This window comes from Tachyglossus aculeatus, chromosome 9 (genome assembly GCF_015852505.1).
Source record: "Tachyglossus aculeatus isolate mTacAcu1 chromosome 9, mTacAcu1.pri, whole genome shotgun sequence".
Taxonomy (NCBI): domain Eukaryota; kingdom Metazoa; phylum Chordata; class Mammalia; order Monotremata; family Tachyglossidae; genus Tachyglossus; species Tachyglossus aculeatus.
Window position 1 is genome coordinate 53,035,518 of NC_052074.1, and position 17,554 is coordinate 53,053,071.

A 17,554-nucleotide genomic window follows, 5' to 3' on the forward strand; every position below is an offset into this window, starting at 1 on the left:
AGGGGAAGACAGAGAGCAAAACCAAACATACTAGTGTAGTGTTGCCAACTTGGACTTCCCAAGCGCTTAGCACAGTGCTCCGCGCTCATTAAGCGCTCAATAAATACGATTGAATGCATGAAGCCGGAAAAGCGGAGTCGGCTTTCCGGCGCACTGAGCATGTGCGAGCACGCACAGGGGCCCGGGGTGGGCCGCAGGTTGCAGCCCCGGCTGGAGCGCGGGCCGGGCCTCCGGGGGCGTCTCCCAAGGGGCCAGGGGGAGCGGGCTGGACGCCGGGAGGAGCCAATCGGGGCGCCGAGCCCGGCTGCCATGTGACGGGCGAGGCCGCCCCTTTTCCCCAGCGCGGCGGGAGGCAGCGGGAGCGGGGGCGCCGAGCGAGCTGTTGCAAGCGGCGCCGCTTGCAGCAGCAGCAACAGCAGCAAAGTCCGGGCCTCCCAAACGCGCATCCTCGTGCTCCCGCCACCAGCTCGGCGGTAGGAAGAGCTGCAGGACGGGTCGGGACAAAGCAAGATGGCAGGGATACTAGCCTGGTTCTGGAACGAGAGGTTCTGGCTCCCCCACAATGTCACCTGGGCGGATCTGAAGAACACAGAAGAAGCCACCTTCCCCCAGGCCGAGGATCTGTACCTCGCCTTCCCCCTGTCCTTCTGCATCTTCATGACCCGGCTGGGCTTTGAGAGGTAAGGGGCACCCTCCTCCTCCTCCTCCTCCTCTTCTTCCTCCTCCTCTCCCCCACCCCCCACGAGGGCGCGCGCATGGACACACAATAATAGTCAATCAATCGGATTTATTGAGCGCTCACTGTGTGCAGGGCACTGCACTAAGCGCTTGGGAAGTTCAATCAAGCAATCGAATGTACCGAGCGTTTACTGTGTGCAGAACACTGTACTAAGCGCTTGGGAAGTACAAGTTGGCAACATAGAGAGACGGTCCCTACCCAACAGTGGGCTCACAAGTTGGCAACATATAGAGGCAGCCCCTACCCAACAGTGGGCTCACAGTCTAAAAGGGGGAGACAGAGAACAAAACCAAACATACTAACAAAATAAAATAAATAATAGATATGTACAAATAAATAAATAAATAGAGTAATAAATATGTATATACATATATACAGGTATGTATATATACATAATAATAATAATAATAATAATGATGGCATTTATTAAGCACTTACTAGGTGCAAAGCACTGTTCTAAGCGCTGGGGAGGTGACAGGGTGATCAGATTGTCCCACGGGGGGCTCACAGTCTTCATCCCCATTTTACAGATGAGGTAACTGAGGCACAGAGAAGTTAAGTGACTTGCCCAAAGTCACACAGCTGACAATTGGCAGAGCTGGGATTTGAACCCCTGACCTTTGACTCCAAAGTCCGAGCTCTTTCCACTGAGCCATGCTATAATAATGATGGCATTTATTAAGCGCTTACTATGTGCAAAGCACTGTTTTAAGCGCTGGGGAGGCTACAAGGTGATCAGGTTGTCCCACAGGGGGCTCACAGTCTTCATCCCCATTTTACAGATGAGGTAACTGAGGCACAGAGAAGTTAAGTGACTTGCCCAATGTCACACAGCTGACAAGTGGCGGAGCAGGGATTTGAACCCATGAACTATGACTCCAAAGCCCGGGCGGGCTCTTTCCACTGAGCCACGCACAATACAAACTCACATCCACGCCCCCGAATAATAATAATAATAATAATGATGGTATTTGTTAAGCGCTTACTATGTGCAAAGCACTGTTCTAAGCGCTGGGGAGGTTACAAGGTGATTCAATCATTCAATTGTATTTATTGAGCACTTATTGTGTGCAGAGCACTGTACTAAGCGCTTGGGAAGTACAAGTTGGCGACATGTAGAGACGGTCCCTACCCAACAGCGTGCTCACAGTCTAGATGGGGGTCAGGTTGTCCCACGGGGGGCTCACAGTTTTAATCCCCATTTTACAGATGAGGTAACTGAGGCCCAGAGAAGTGAAGTGGCTTGCCCAGAGTCACACAGCTGACAGCGGAGTCGGCATTTGAACCCATGACCTCTGACTCCAAAGCCCGGGCTCTCTCCACTGAGCCACGCTGCTTCCTGAACACAGACCTTTACTCTTTCCCCTCGCCCCTACAAAGCCCATTTATTCATTCAATCGTATTTATTGAGCATTTACTGTACGCAGAGCAGTGTACTAAGAGATGGCAAGTACAAATCAGCAACATACCGATACCGTCCCTACCCAACAGTGGGCTCACAGTCGCGCCTGGGGGGGCAGAGATCATGTCTGCAGGCTGTATTGTGCTCTCCCAGGCTCTTAGTACAACGCTCTGCACACATTAAGCACTGAGTAAATGATGATATTCTCCCTAGCCCCCTTTCTCTCCAAATACACCGCATCGCTCCCCACCTTTGGATCCTCCCTCTCCAACTCATCTTATTCTCCATCTCCTGGCCTTCATTGTGTGTGGCAAGGAGAGCCAACTCAACCTGGTTAGGGTCAATCTTTTTCTTTTTTTAGGCAGGTCGGTGTCTCGTTCACTCCCCCGGTAACTTGCATCCTGGGGTGAGTTTGGATGGGGTTGGGGTTCTGCTCAGCTCTGTTTCACCCACTCCACTGCCATCACCCACCACCCACGAGGAGAGGTTGCTGGAGAAGGCGTGAGGACTTAGCTTTGATTTTTCCTCCTCTTTTGCTGTGCTTCTGCCCGTCGTTTTCAGCCGGCAAAGCTCGCCACCGCGGTGGCACTAGGAGGCAGAGTTTCATTGGCAAAGACTTCGCAATCCTGCCCGAGTGGCACAGAAGGGCCACAGGGTGGGATGGCGAGGGCACACATCCAGTCACCTGGGTATTAGAACGGGGCTGACCGAAAGGGCAAACTTTTCTTTCTGTCTGCGAGACTCGTGCTGTCTCATTGCCTTTCTGACCAGTTTCCCAGCCATCATATACCAAATCTCGGAAGAAGTATCTGCTACGAGTCACTCCTGTTCCTCCCTGTACAATAGGCTCAATGATTTTTTGGAAGCTTCCCCCCTGCCTTGAATGACCTATTTCATTCTCTTTGGACCCCCCAAAGAGAATGAAATGGTATGCTGATACCCTGACTCTCAGTGAGTTTGTGTTTCAAGCTATTCATCATTCTGAACCAAGATTAGACGAGGGAGTCTAATTTCATGTTAGCAAGGTATTTGGGAAGGTTGTTTTTTGGGTTTTTTTTTTTTTTTTTTTTGTCTGGTAGAGTGTCAGAGACTGCACACTTTTGAAACTCATTTCCTCAGCGTTATTCTGGGCCCCTTTCATTAGAGACGCTTATTCACATAACTACAACCAGGTGTTTGACTTAGTAAACTGGTCTGCAATCAACTGTCACTCCTGGAACTCAGAGCTTAAAAAATTGGGTTAATGGGAGGAAAGATTTTCAACATTAAATTTTGGCTGTGGCATAAAAGACATCGAAATAGTCTCAACTGCCTGTTCCTTTGGAGAATGATTTGCCATTATACTTGCTCTCTCTGTTTTAATTGGACATGTTATATGCTTGATACAAGAACAGACAGTTGTTCAGATGGGTAACTGATCTACCCAATCAGAATGGATCTGAACGTTAACTCTTTTTTTTCGAAGTATACTGTGATCTGAGATGTAAGATTCTAGGTCTTTCTGATGTTGAAAGAATTTTTGCAGGGGAACTACGGGTTCATTTACAGGTTGTCGGGTTCATTTACAGGTTGTCAGTCATTGCAATAGAATGCAAATATTTACTGAAAAGAACCTGAAGTCATATCTAACCGTGCAATCTTTGAATGAGGAAGCAGGCTTATCAGGAAATGCAGGTTGCTCATTTTCCAAAATGAGCTGGCTATTCTTACATCTGGGGAGTCAGCTATTCTGTTTCAAGGAAGACAGAGGACTCGTACATTTCAGGAACAAAATCCTGGTGGCTTGACACAGCTAAGAGACTTCTGCATACTCTTGGCTTTAACATTCTATCTAAGTTAATTCCAGACTGTTCATTATTGGGGGAGAAAAAAAACCCCAACAAATGAACTGTTTCACCCTAGATGGGGCGTAGCTCTATTCTTACAAATAAACCCTTCTTTGATATCTGTGGAAACCAAAGTTGTTTCTCCAGCTTAGAAGCATTGTGTTTAGCATGAGCCTGAGTCCATTTGGAGTTTGAACTTTGGTTTGTGAAGCTGCCTATTTAATTAATCACCAATAGTGTAATGTGCACAGCCAGTTGGTGTATCGTTATGCTGCTTTACATACTTTGTGATATTGTTTTGCCTAGAAATGCTAGGTTACTCATTCTTGGCATCAGTTTTTGTTGAAAGTTAGTATACATCATTAGTGATAGTCATCATACATGTGCCAGATGAGGTTTAGATATGAGGCTTAGTTCCCCATCTAAAGAAAGTAACAAAGAGCAAATTTGAGCAATGTCAAGAAACTGACTTGGCCCCATTCCCATTCCAGAATATTCATCTTTTTAATATATTCACTGGTACAGTCTGTCAACATTGGAGGCATTTGTGGCCAGGGCATAATTTGATGTACTCTGCCATATGTCCTGCAGTATGCAGGCACAGCAGGATACATTTTTTAAAAAGGAAGTTGAAGGGGGGGAAAAGGAGGTTTAGCTAAGCTCTGTATTTGCTTTATTGGTTTGGTTTACTGTATTAGTGTGACTTCAGTTGGCATTTTGTAATTTTCTATTCAGCTGGAAAAATGAGTTACTGTAAACAGGCATCTATTGCTTGACATCAGAATGGCTAGTTTCTGACAGTGGATGATGGCCAATTTATAGTAGAAGGGAAGGTGGAGTTTATGAGGAGCAAACTACAGCAACAATAGCGGGACTTGAGGTTGTGGTGTTACTGTTTACCTTCGGAACCTGTCGGTTATATTGTCTTGAATGTGTCACAGCACCAGTAGGCCTTCATAATTGTCAACTTGGAATGGCCCCTGACTGACATCGGCCCTCCATTCCTCCTATCTTTCCACCCTTCCACTCCTTCAAGCAAAGCTGTGGGTTGACTCTTGCAGGCTCTGAAGCCCTCCAGTCACCTTAAGAGAAGGTGATACAGTGGGGCCAAGGGATGGGGGTAGGTTGATAAAGACCACTGTTCCCACTCCAAGAGGAAGGAACAGGGGGAAATTGGCTGAAAGGCAGCATCCGTGCCACCTGAGAAGGGAAGAGAGAGGATCAGCGTGAAAGCAGCTTGGCATGCTGTTCATGGAGAAAGAGAGTTAGATGGGGAAGGCAGCTCTTCCATTCTCAAGGCAAGTGGGATGTGTTAGGAATTGGCCTCTTCCCTTCTCAAAATTGGGGATTTCAACAGAAGCACTCTAGCATAAATGTTTTTGTTAGACACTTGTATTTCCCAATGCTCTTGTTACTTTGTTTCCAGTTTCTTTGTGAGTTATTTTGTTTCAGCTGAAAGTATCAATTGTACCAACAAAAATGGCAATTAAGATTAGAAAAGCTCCAGTGTTTCCAGTCTCCACTGAAACAGAATCCACAGAACAGATCCCCTTCTGAGGAAACCTGTGCAGGAAGTGTGACACTGAGAATCTGGTTGAGGGAATGTGGGGCCAGGAACAGTCAGCCTGGTGAGCAACATGTTGCTGTCATTGAATTGACTCTCTGAGCTACTAAACTTTGTAGACTTTGGCTTTGGTCAGGAATAAGTAAAGGTAGAGTTCGTTCTAGTCCTCACAATCTCTCCGTACTGACATGACCTGTGGTACCAGCAGCTGGAGCGAGAGAGGCACATAGTGATCATCTCAAGTCAGGTGGAAAAAGCCCCTTCATTTCTAGAATCTGACCCTTCCTGGTTTCACTTAATGGCTTGCAAATGTAACACCTGGTGAAGGATTTCTAAGTAGTCAAGCAGGGAGCTTGAGGGCAGGGACTCTGTTTACCAACTCTGTTTTATTGTACTCTCCCAAGTGCTTAGTACAGTGCTCTGCACACAGTAAGCACTCAAATACAATTGATTGATTTCAATGCAATTTGTGAGTTTTCTCATTTAATAATAATGAGAGCAGAGATTAATCACAGTTAAGTGTACATGGTTAGCACATTAAATGATGGTGAGATTGAGATGAAATTGCTGAATGCCCCTTTGCCAGAAGCTGGCATGATTGGCCAGAAGACAGGTTATGGGGAAATGTGCAAGAGTATTGCAGACTGCCACATTATTTAGTGTGACAGGATAAACTGATTTGAACTATGGACCCAATAAGCCTGGAAACAGGCCTTTTCATTACCTTTACACAAGTTTAGCACTAATGAAATTGCATAATTCCCTTTAAAATGTGAAGCTTAGTTATTTAAATTGGTCATAATAAGCAGACTAATTGGATGAATGACATACCATTCATCTAAATAAGTATCTCAGAACTGCAGTTTGGACAAAGATGAAGGATAAGGATTACCAGAGAAATTAGCCAAAAGTATTCCAGTTGTTGGAGTCCTGATTTTTAGCTGATTTTCATCTTCACCCTCAGTTTCTTAAGCAAAACCTGGAGTTTGCTTTTGAGGTGAAAATGTTGAGCTACTTCCTGGGTATAAATTAGGGTAAAATTAGGTGGTGTCCAAATCCATTCAGACTCTAGAGGTTGGGAGGGCAATTTATTAAATTGCCATTCACTCTAGCAGTGATGATGAAGACTAGGACAGGAATAGAATACAACCTCCAAATTCAAATAATTCCAAGGGACTGGCCCATCCATCTAGCAGGATTGGGTCCACCATTTCCTTAATGCTCAGAAATCCTTGAAGAAGGTCAATTTTCCATGGTGTGGCTGGATTCCTGGGCACTGAATGAGACAGTGGCTGGACTCTCTGGGTGTCCCATTTCTGCAATGGCTGACAGAGCTCCTGGAATTATACTTTCCTTGTTCAGTCAGCAGGGTGCTCAGGTCAGAGTCAGGCAGTCTTCCCCCAGCCCCCCTGCCCCCGGCAACCTTCTGGCCAGCTTTCTTCTTTGCATCCTGTAAGATGTCTAGGCCCCCCAGTCATATGGTCAAACCCCTTCAGTTTCTGCCTTTCCTATTGCTGCAAGTCATAGGTTTGTTATTGCAGTGATTACTTCCCCGACCTAGATGTCCTGGGTCTGAATGCTGCATGAGAGAGCTGAGATTTAGGCTGTGGACTGCTGCAAAGGGTTGGGGGTGGAGATAAAGGGGAGAGGGAGGGAAAATGGGAGAACTCAAACTTAGTCAAAAGACATCAATGGCAGAACAAAGGAAAGTAGCAAAGTTCCCAAGCTCCCAGTTCAGCCCACCACTCTGTCCCATGTGGGGCCCGTGGGTTAAATGCAATTTAACTGCAAGCAGTTTGCTTCAGCCTCTGAATTCGCCTTTGTTAAAATGTGATGGAAATAGGCCCCTTTATCGCTATTCTTCTGTAACCTATGAGTATTGCTATAGACATGGCAATCCTCCCTCCTTGGTGGTCTATTCTGGAAAAAGGACAAAACAATCAAACCCTAGCAGCACTTCAGATATCTGGGATCTGGATCAAAAAGACATTCGACCTGAGTTTTCTTCTTGAGGGCTCATTTGGACCTACTGATCTAAACAGATTGGGAGCAATAAACTAGAAACTGCAGGCCGACAGAGAGCATGGTCCCTTGTGGGAATGCGAATTTTGTGTTCCTGTATTATCCATGGGAACAGAGCACACAGATTCCGGAGCATATCTATTTCCGCAAACCAGGCTGGTAGGATAAGGTCTAGAGTGACAAGCTGACAAGTAGCTCAGACTGCTGATAGTTCCTGTGCAGGACTCCATGCTGTCGTTGATTAATGGGCTGAGAGAGAACAGATTGGCTTCCATCTCTTCTTGGCCTTAATGAATCCACATTCATATTCAGGAGGATTTTTAATGTCCATGACTGTTTTAAGCAGATGAAGAGGACATTTGCACATGATTTTACTTGACTGCTTCATGTTGCAAAGTAACAGGAACACAAGGACTAGCATTTCATACTAGACATCCCTTGAACCACACAGCTGTGGTCATGTTCTGCCACTGGGCAAAATAACTTGTTAAACTCATTTCAGGGGAGAAAAGAGTCTTTGTATCCTCCTGGCCTGTGTTTAATTCCCTCCTATGTTTTAATTCCTTCCAGTGCTTAGCACAATGCTTGGCACCCATTAAGCACTTAGTATATACAAGTACTGCTACTGTACAGTGGTTGGCATATAGTAAATAAGTGTGTAATACCATAAAAAAGCAAAGTCAATAACAATCAAGCAGGCAGAGGTTTAAGCAGTGACAAATCAAATTTTCAAATGTTAAACTGATCAATCAGGAGTCTATCCAAGTCAACATTGAGACCTAAATCTAATCTTTGCCTTATATGCCAAGTTCTTGTTGTCTGATCCTAAACCTTGGCCTAGCTCTAAAGTCATTGATTTTGTTGTTGATTGTACTTGTCTATTCCTAGAACATACTTGTTGATGCTTGACCATGTGTTGTTTGACTTTTCTATGATTTACAAAAAAAAAATTGAACCTTTTGTTTCTGGGTAGGCCCATTTTGGTGTGGTGGCAAGGGTCTGGGGGTGAGAGGGGTGATGGTGGTCCACTTGTGACTTTGTGGTTATCTCCACTAGTACAGTTAACCATGCTCCAGGGACTAGGAGCTAGGAAGAACAGAAGTGCATTTATTTGTCCACATTATGTTCAACTCAAGGACTGGTTAATATTTTCATCAGTATAGGTAAACTGAGAGTAATTGGCCCTTCGGTAGGCCCAGAGTCTATTGTTCCATAGAGGCTGGGACTTCCCTGCTCTCCACAGTCCAGCACAGCTTGTCTAAGCTGACGTCTACCTGTGGAAGGGGATGGATGCCTGCAGGGCGCTTAAATCTCTGGTGTGGAGAGGGAATGAGAAGCTCCTGCCTGGCAGGGAACTGCGGTGAAGAACACTGAGCTATGGCCCTCAACTCTGTGCCCTTCCCTGTTACCTGGGAGGGATTATGGCCCTCAGCTGGGAGACTTTCCTAGGTGTCCCACAGCTTACCGGCACAAAGCCACAGGAACAGCTGAAAGCCGAAGGCCCCAAGGTGTGAGGTGGGAGTGAGCCGGCCAGGAGTGCCTGGGACTTCCATGTTGCTTGTGGGCCTCCTTGAAAGGGTTATGCCAAAAGCTGTAGAGAAACTCTATCTACCCCAACCTCAAGGAGGAGGTCTTGCTTTGTGGTCCAGTTGCTTTGTGGAACCCAGTTAATCACCAGACTAAAATTCACGGGCACCAGTGGTGAGTTTCCAAATGTGAATGGAGAGAAATCTGAGCATCATAAGATGGCCTTTTGCTGAAAAGGGAGAGTCTAGCATGCTCATAGTCCACTACAATGGGAGGCTGTTGTGTGAAGCAAACAAAGTCTGTGTCCTGAGTTTTCAGTTAGCCTTTAGACCCCAATATTATTCTTAGCAGCTTCTCAGAACATTCCAAATATTATGCTGCTCTTCAACTTGACCATTTTCCCTCTTGGAGCTTGATTCCTTCTCTTGCCTAGCAGTACAAGGCTCTTTCTCATTCTCCTTCTCACTTCTACTTATTTCTTCTCCTCCGAAATGTAGCTCCCGCATTGAAGACTGGAAAGGGCTTCATCTACAAACAAGATTTAGCCTATTTGAGGTTGTGGCACTAGGCATGATTCTTGCTTTTCAGGGTAACTCCAAGTTTAGGTGAGCCAGCTATTTTTTTGGTTTCCACTCTGAGAGGCGATCAGGAAAAGAAGTTCCATATCAGTTAATCTTCCTTCATTGTTTTCTGAACTGTAGGTACCTTCCTAAAATGAGAGGATGGAGTGAGTTATAGGAACAGGGATCTAGTTAGTCTAAAGAGGTTGCGGTTAAACTTAGCAAGACTTGAACATTCATGAAATTGGCTGAATTTTATCAGTCTCAGACATGCTTTCATCTTAATGAAATTTCATCTACAGCACAAATTTGCGAACTCTCCCTTGTTGCCTGGGATGAAAAAGAGGTGAATATGATTAGTCACCACAGATGACCAAATTAGCACATTTAAGGGTATTTGTTGCTTAGGTTTTGCACCTGTTTTCAGCAACAGAGGCTTCTTTGGTTCTGCAGCATTTAAATATAATTCTTAAGTAAATTGCCATCTAAATAAAAACTAGTAATTTTCAGGAATTGAATGGGAGCCACTTGCATTACTGCCAACAATGACATTTGTTGCAGGTTTGGCTTTTAAATGGAGGAGGAAGAAAATGATGAAAACACATCTTCTGAATTGATTCTGTGCTTTAGACTGTCAAATTACTTTCATCTGCTCCTGTTTGTGTGCCTATTATTAATTTCATTGAGGTGAAAAAGGACCTTCTCTGCAAATGTGCATTGAAGCTGCTGACAGCCAAAGTTAGGCCTGCCTAAAATATCTTTCTAACCCAGTTGGTCTGCTCCTCTGCTGTACTCCCTTGGTGATGGTGCTATTAATTAACATGATTAATGTAATTAACATTGATAAAGCAGTAATGGAAAAGAAGCAGAAATGGATTTACAGGTGCTGGGTTTGAAAGCCTTCTTGCAGTTATTTGTTGTGAAGGAACAGGCATGCAAGAAATTAACAGAAGTAATGCTACAATGTCAGATTGTTTGTCCATCCAACCAAGTATTCTGTCTCCAACTGTGACTCAAAGATGGTAGAAGTAGTAGTTGTAATAGTAATATTTATGGAGCACCTACTGACAAATGCACTACCCTAAGTGCTTGGATACTTGGAGAAAGTTTGACCCTTGCACTTCTTGACATGGTTAAGAATCCTTAGAGAAGCAGTGTGGTTTAGTGAATAGAGCATGGGCCTGGGCATAGAAGGACCCAAATTTATAATCCTGACTCTGTCACATGTCTTCTGTGTGACCTTGGGTAAGTCACTTCACTTCTCTGTGCCTCAGATACCTCATCTATAAAATGGGGATAAGAGTGTGAGCCCCATGTGGAACAGGGGCTGTGTTCAACCTGATTACCTTGCATTTACCCAGTGCTTAAAACAGTGCTTGGCGCATAGGTGCTTAGCAAGTACCATTATTATTATTATTTTTATTTTAATTCTCCCTAACTTCTCCTTCTAAAAATCCATTATGTACTTATCACCTTGAATCTATCCAGAGTCTATATGGAAATGCATCTTCCTGCACATCTCCCTATGGTAAAGGATTCTTTGTGCTTTTGTGGATGGTTTTGTTTGCCTTTACTTTCTGCAAAATATTTTACTCTTAGCTTGTTACACAAGAATTAAACTTTGAGGGTAAGGATTCTTCTGGATTTTATAACCTTGTAAATGAAGAAAAGTCAGCACTAGCCATTGATAATGGCTATGACAACCTGGTTCAGAGGACAAGGTGAAAGTATTTTATTAGGGGCAAATAAACTAACCTAATTGGTTCCCCCATTTGCCCCAGAACAGCAGCATTGCCTAATGGATAGAGCACTGCCCTGAGAGTTAGGAAATCTGGGTCCTTAATCCTGGTTCTGCCAATCAGTCAATCTATCATCAGTCAGTCTATCAGTGGTATTTATTGAGTGCTTACCACATGTAGAGCGCTGTAGTAGTAATAATAATTGTGGTATTTGTTAGTCGCTTACTGTGTGCAAGGCACTGTACTTAGCACCAAGGTGGATATAGGCAAATTGGGTTGGACATGGTCCTTGTTGCACATGGGGCTCACCGTGTCCATTTTATGGGTGAGGGAACTAAGGCACAGAGAAGTTAAGTGACAGTCTTCTAGACTGTGAGCCCACTGTTGGGTAGGGACCATCTCTATATGTTGCCAACTTGTACTTCCCAAGTGCTTAGTACAGTGCTCTGCACACAGTAAGTGCTCAATATGTACGATTGAATGAATTGAATGAATGAATGAACCTGTCCAAGGTCACAGAGCAGACAAGCGGCAGAGCATTCATTCAATCGTATTTATTGAGCGCTTACTGTGTGCAGAGCACTGTACTAAGAGCAGGGATTAGGTCCCGGGTCCTTTTGTCTCCCAGGACCGTGCTATATCCACTAGTCCATGCTGCTTCTCTAAGTGCTTGGGAGAGTACGAAACAACAGAGTTGATAGGTGCAACCTCTGCCCACATGTGTCTTGAGGGGATGACCGACATGAAAATACATGAGCTGTGGGACTGAGGGTGGAGTGGATATCAAGTGATTAAAAGGTACAGATCCAAGTGAGGGCCACTTGCCTATTGTATAATCCTGGGTGAGTCACTTAATTTACCTGTGCTTCAGTTTTCTTCAGTTGTAAAATGGGTACTAAATACCCATTTTCTTTCCCCCTAGTCTGTGAGCCCTATGTGGGACATGGACTGTGTCCAATCTAATTATATATAGTATTTACCCCAAAACATAGTACAGTGCTTGGAATATAGTTAGAACTTAGCAAATACCACTGTTATTATTTATGATTATTCCACATATTATATTCACTAAAAAGGAAAGGATTTAGAATCTCTTCTGGACTTAAAGTCCTTCTATTGTTCTCCATCCCCTACTTATCCTTCTCCTCTTAAAAAAACACATGCAAATATCACTTCAGTGTGAGAAGCTAAAGTAAATAGAAATTATCCTATGGATAGTGTTCCATTTCGGATTTCTAATACTGCCTATGAATATGTTAAATGGCAAGTCTTAATATTTTTATGAGCATATTTCTTCAGAAGTGTGTTATTGTAACTCTTAGACATTGACATACTTGAGTTCTTCTGAATATTATCCTTAATTGGGGAATGAATTCAATTTATGACAGATATTCTTTCAATTTTTTTTTAAATGTGGAAGCAGTGTACTGGAGGCAAAATGGCTTAATGATAAAACCTTTGGATTTTATTTATGCATTCTGCAATAGGTGTAAATTGCATGCATGTAAGTGAGAGAAGAGGAAGTCATATAGATGTAATCTTCCTATGTTATTAATATTAGTACCCCAAATTTCTCAGATTTCTGAATAGCAGATTTTGAAAGGCAAATGATCTCATTCACTGAAAGTGCCATAGATTCTGTAGAATTCTGTCCTCACTAACTGGCCATTCATGTAAGGTGTATTTGCTTCGATTTATAAAATTGTCCTTTAGCAAAGGTTGCCTGGGAAAACATTCAGTACCATTTGCAGAGCTAAGCAGGAGGGAGAGCAAGTTTTTTGTCCCCATTTTACAGATCAGGAAACTAAGGCCTAGAGAAGTTGTGACATACCCCAGGTCACAGCAGCCAAGTGGCAGAACTGAGATGTATACCCCAGTGCTAAGCACATTGTTTGCACATAGTAAGCAGTTGATGGGTGCCATAACTATTGTTTATTTAATCACCACTATCATTATTAAAGTATCTTCCAAAAGGCGGTTCAGCACAAGGCAGAGAGTATGGACTTCCCGAGCATGCTGAGCTTGCATCAGCAAACTCCTAACATTTAATCCTTCCTCGATTTGAGGCCTTCCCTGATTAAGCCCTCTTACCCCTGGCTCTCTCTCCCTTCTGTGTTGTCTAGGCACTTCTAACTGTGATCTTTGGACACTTGATATTCACCCCACCCTCAGCCGTACAGCACTTATGTACATACCTTTAAATTATATATTATAAATTACTGATTTATTCATATTAATGTCTATCTCCCCCTCTAGACTAAACGTTTGTTGTGGTCAGGGTACCGATGCTTTTCTCATCATTAATCCATTTTGCAGCTATAGAGTAAATATATGGGGTGCTTTCAGGAGTAATTTATTTTAATAGAAGCACACCTGAGGCTAGAATTAGCAAACAAATTGGCTTTCATTTTGGGGTTCATCTTAGTATCTCACTTAATGGTGTCTTATGAATCCATTGTACCTCTGCCACAAACTGGCCAATTATTCTTCCCGAAACTTGAACAGTATGTGTTATACTCACTCCCCAGACAATATGTAAGTGACCGTCTCTTTAGTCTCATGATTTTTCCAAATTTCACATTCTACTTTAGAGAGAGAAAACATAAACCATAAAACCATGAGCAGTGGCATTCTGAGTCAGCCCAATCCTGCCTCCAGCAGTGGCTCCATAAGGTGCATGGAGGAACAGTGTGTTGATCAATCAATTGTATTTATTGAGCGCTTACTGTGTGCAGAGCACTGTACTAAGCGCTTGGAAAGTACAAGTTGGCGACATATAGAGACGGTCCCTACCCAACAGTGGGCTCACAGTCTAGAAGGCGGAGACAAAGAACAAAACATATTAACAAAATAAAATAAATAGAATAGATATGTACAAGTAAAATAGAGTAATAAATATGTACAAACATATACACATATACAGGTGCTGTGGGGAAGGGACGTAGGTAAGGTGAGGGGGAGGAGGGGGACAGGAAGGAGGGGGCTCAGTCTGGGAAGGCCTCCTGGAGGAAGTGAGCTCTCAGTAGGGCCTTGAAGGGAGGAAGAGAGCTAGCTTGGCGGATGTGGGGAGGGAGGGCATTCCAGGCCAGGGGGATGACGTGGGCCGGGGGTCGATGGAGAGCCAGTGGAATAGGAAAAGCCAAGAAAAGCTTCAAACTCCCAAAGCACTGGATCCTGTCAGGTGAGACACTCTGAGAAAAGCATTTGCTCTTTTAGACTCAAAACAAGGATACATGCTGGGAGGAGTATTCCTCCAGGAATAAATCCTTATTCTACAATACTGAATGACATATCAAATAAGATGGTGCATTTACCATCTGACTCCAAAATAGTTTTCCTATTCCCCCACTTATCGCCACAGCATTCCTGTGGGGAAAGGATGAGGAATATCTCCATTTTTACGGGTGGGGAAACTGAAATCCGATGACATTAAGTATTTTATCCAAATGTGAGTCATTAGTTCTAATGCATTTACTGTGCTCTGGGGTTAGAAGCCAGGTCTCCTGACTGCAGCTTGGTAGCATCTAGCAGGATTGGTCCCAGGTTTCTGGGATCCAGCCTCAGATCTCCATTTTAGAACACAAACTGCTGAAGCGAATACTTCCACTTAGACCCCTTTTTTAAATCTCTTTCTGGATGCCTGCAGTGTTTGGCACTGTTTTTTGGTTTTTGTTTGCCTTTTTTTGAGGGGGGTGCATTGCTTATGTCTCCTTGTCTCACAAACCTAACTAAGCTTCTGTTTGAAGACAGCCACTCCTTTCTGAATTGCTGGATTTTTAGGATTTTTTTGAGCATAAGATAGGAGGTGTATCCCACCATAGTAATAATAATAATGGTATTTGTTAAGTGCTTACTGTGCACCAGCCACTGTACTAAGTGCTGGGGTGGATAGAGGCAAATCTGTCCCACATGGGACTCACAGTCTTGATCCCCATTTTATAGATGAGGTAACTGTGAAGTGACTTGCCCAAGGTCACAGAGCAGACAAGTGGTAGAGCCGGGATTAGAACATATGACCTTCCACTATGCTGTTTCATCATCAGTAGGACTATGCATTTGATTTGTTCTTCTAGCCTGTGAGCCCACTGTTGGGTAGGGACTGTCTCTATGTGTTGCCAACTTGTACTTCCCAAGCGCTTAGTACAGTGCTCTGCACACAGTAAGTGCTCAATAAATACGATTGATTGATTGATTCTTTGGTAGTAGTAAGGGTTTGCACTGAGCCATCTAACTCTCTCTTGCCTAGGCCCTTTGTAGCTAACATTACATCTTGCTAGTCTGTTGGCTGGGACATGGGACTTGGTCTGTGGCTTTAGAACAGCATATCTCTATGTTCCTTCATCCAGTTCATACATGGATGAGTGAGATACTCACATTATTTGTTCCAGAGGAAGCTGTCTAGGCAGAAAATATCAGTAGGTTCAAAAAGGATACAATATAAGGCCAAGGACTCTCCACATTGGGTACTAGACGGAAAGTCAGCATGGCCTAATGGAAAAAGCACGGCCTGTGAGTCAGAGGACCTGGGTTCTAATTCCGGCTCTGCCACTTGTCTGCTGTGTGACCAAGGGCATGTCACTTGACTTCTCTTTGCCTCAGTTAACTCATCTGTAAAATGTGGATTAAAACTGTAAACCCCACGTAGAACATGGACTGTGTCCAACCTGATTAGTTGTTTCTACCCCAGCTCTTAGTTCAGTGCCTGGCACAGAGTAAGTGCTTAACAAATACCTTTAAAAAAAGGGTTAGGGATATTAGATGGTCTCTACTTAACCATGAGGCTGGATGTCAAGGAGGGTGACCATTTCACAGTTCTTCCTAGCAAACTGTTGTCCCTATCAGAGAGAGAATCCTTGCTGAATGGGCCAATGATCTATCTGAGTGATAGCCACTCCCTTGAGGAAAGGTTAAAAGGAGGGTATTTAGCCTAGAGAAGAGAAGGCTAAGAGCTGGGACTTAACTATCTTCAAGTATACATAAGGACAGAGCAAGAAGAAAATGGATTTCAACTGTTACAGAGGAATTTGACTGGTCATAAGTAGTAGTAGCAGTTTTTTTATTGAGTGCTCATGGGCTGCAATGTGTTGTATTAAGTGCATGTCAGAGAAGTGGCACATTCCCTGTCCACAAGAAGCTTACCCCCTAATGGGGGAGATGCACTCACTGATATTTACAGAGTAATAAAAGTAAGCAGTGGAATATACATTTGAATGGCAGATATACAAAAGTGCTTGAGATGGGGATAAATAAGTGTTGGATTTGGGCAAATCAGAGCATTGGAAACTAACTGGGAAAAGTTTGTTGAAGTCAGTTGGATTTTAGGAGGGCACTGAATGTGGGGAAAGCTGGGTCTGTCAGGTGTGGGGAGGGTGGGAGTTCCAGGCCCAGAAACAGTGCAGGACAGGGGGATGAGAAGACAAGAGGAAGAGGACAGCAGGGGCTGCCCCAAATAACCTCTCATGGTTCCTTCCAAATGGAGGACTCTAAAACATCCTTCAAGAAGAAAAGTTCAAGGTTCACTTGCTTTCGGGGGTTGGGATGCAGCCAAGAGAAAGAGTGTGAAATTTATTGTGGGCTTTTAGTATGGAGTTTCATCACCCACTTCTCCATTGGAAGGCACAGTATTTACAAGTAATCCAAGGTCAACTGTTAACAGATTATGAATTGCGAATTGCCTCATCACTCTGCACATCTTTTTGGGCAAAGGCAGGAAACATTCTGTGGTAACAGGATCTTCATTAGAGTGGAGGCAAGGTAGATATGGAAAGAAGATGTGGGAAGGGGGAGGTTTCTTAAAATACAAAGTGCCATAGAAAATAACCACATTAAAAAATGTCCTTATAGCTCTTCATTACTCTATGGTGATTACCTTCTTATAATAATAATGGTATTTGCTATGTGCCAAACGCTGTACTAAGCACTGGGGTAGATACAAGATTATCAGGTTGGATACAGTACCTGTCTTATCTGGGACTCAGTCTAAATGGGAGGGAAACAGATATTGAATCCCCATTTTACAGATAAGAAAACTGAGGCACAGAGGCATTACGTGATGTGCCGTAGGTATCACTGCAGTCAAGTGGCAGGGTCAGGATTAGAACCCAGGCCTGCACTCCTTCCATTAGGCCACATTGCTTCCTTGTGGTTAGAGATGGATATGTCATCTGTCATCCCT

General features: G+C 43.8%; 1 protein-coding gene across 2 annotated transcripts in view; it reads left to right on the forward strand.

Annotated features, from left to right (window-relative positions):
- The first annotated feature begins 337 nt into the window (after window positions 1-337).
- Window positions 338-17,554, forward strand: part of CERS6 (ceramide synthase 6) — a 198,349-nt gene continuing 181,132 nt past the window's right edge. For both annotated transcript variants that reach the window (XM_038751397.1, XM_038751398.1), the window contains exon 1: window positions 338-680. In XM_038751397.1, the coding sequence (XP_038607325.1) occupies window positions 511-680 (170 nt within the window). In that variant the 5' untranslated portion in view covers window positions 338-510. The remainder of the gene's footprint in view (window positions 681-17,554) is intronic.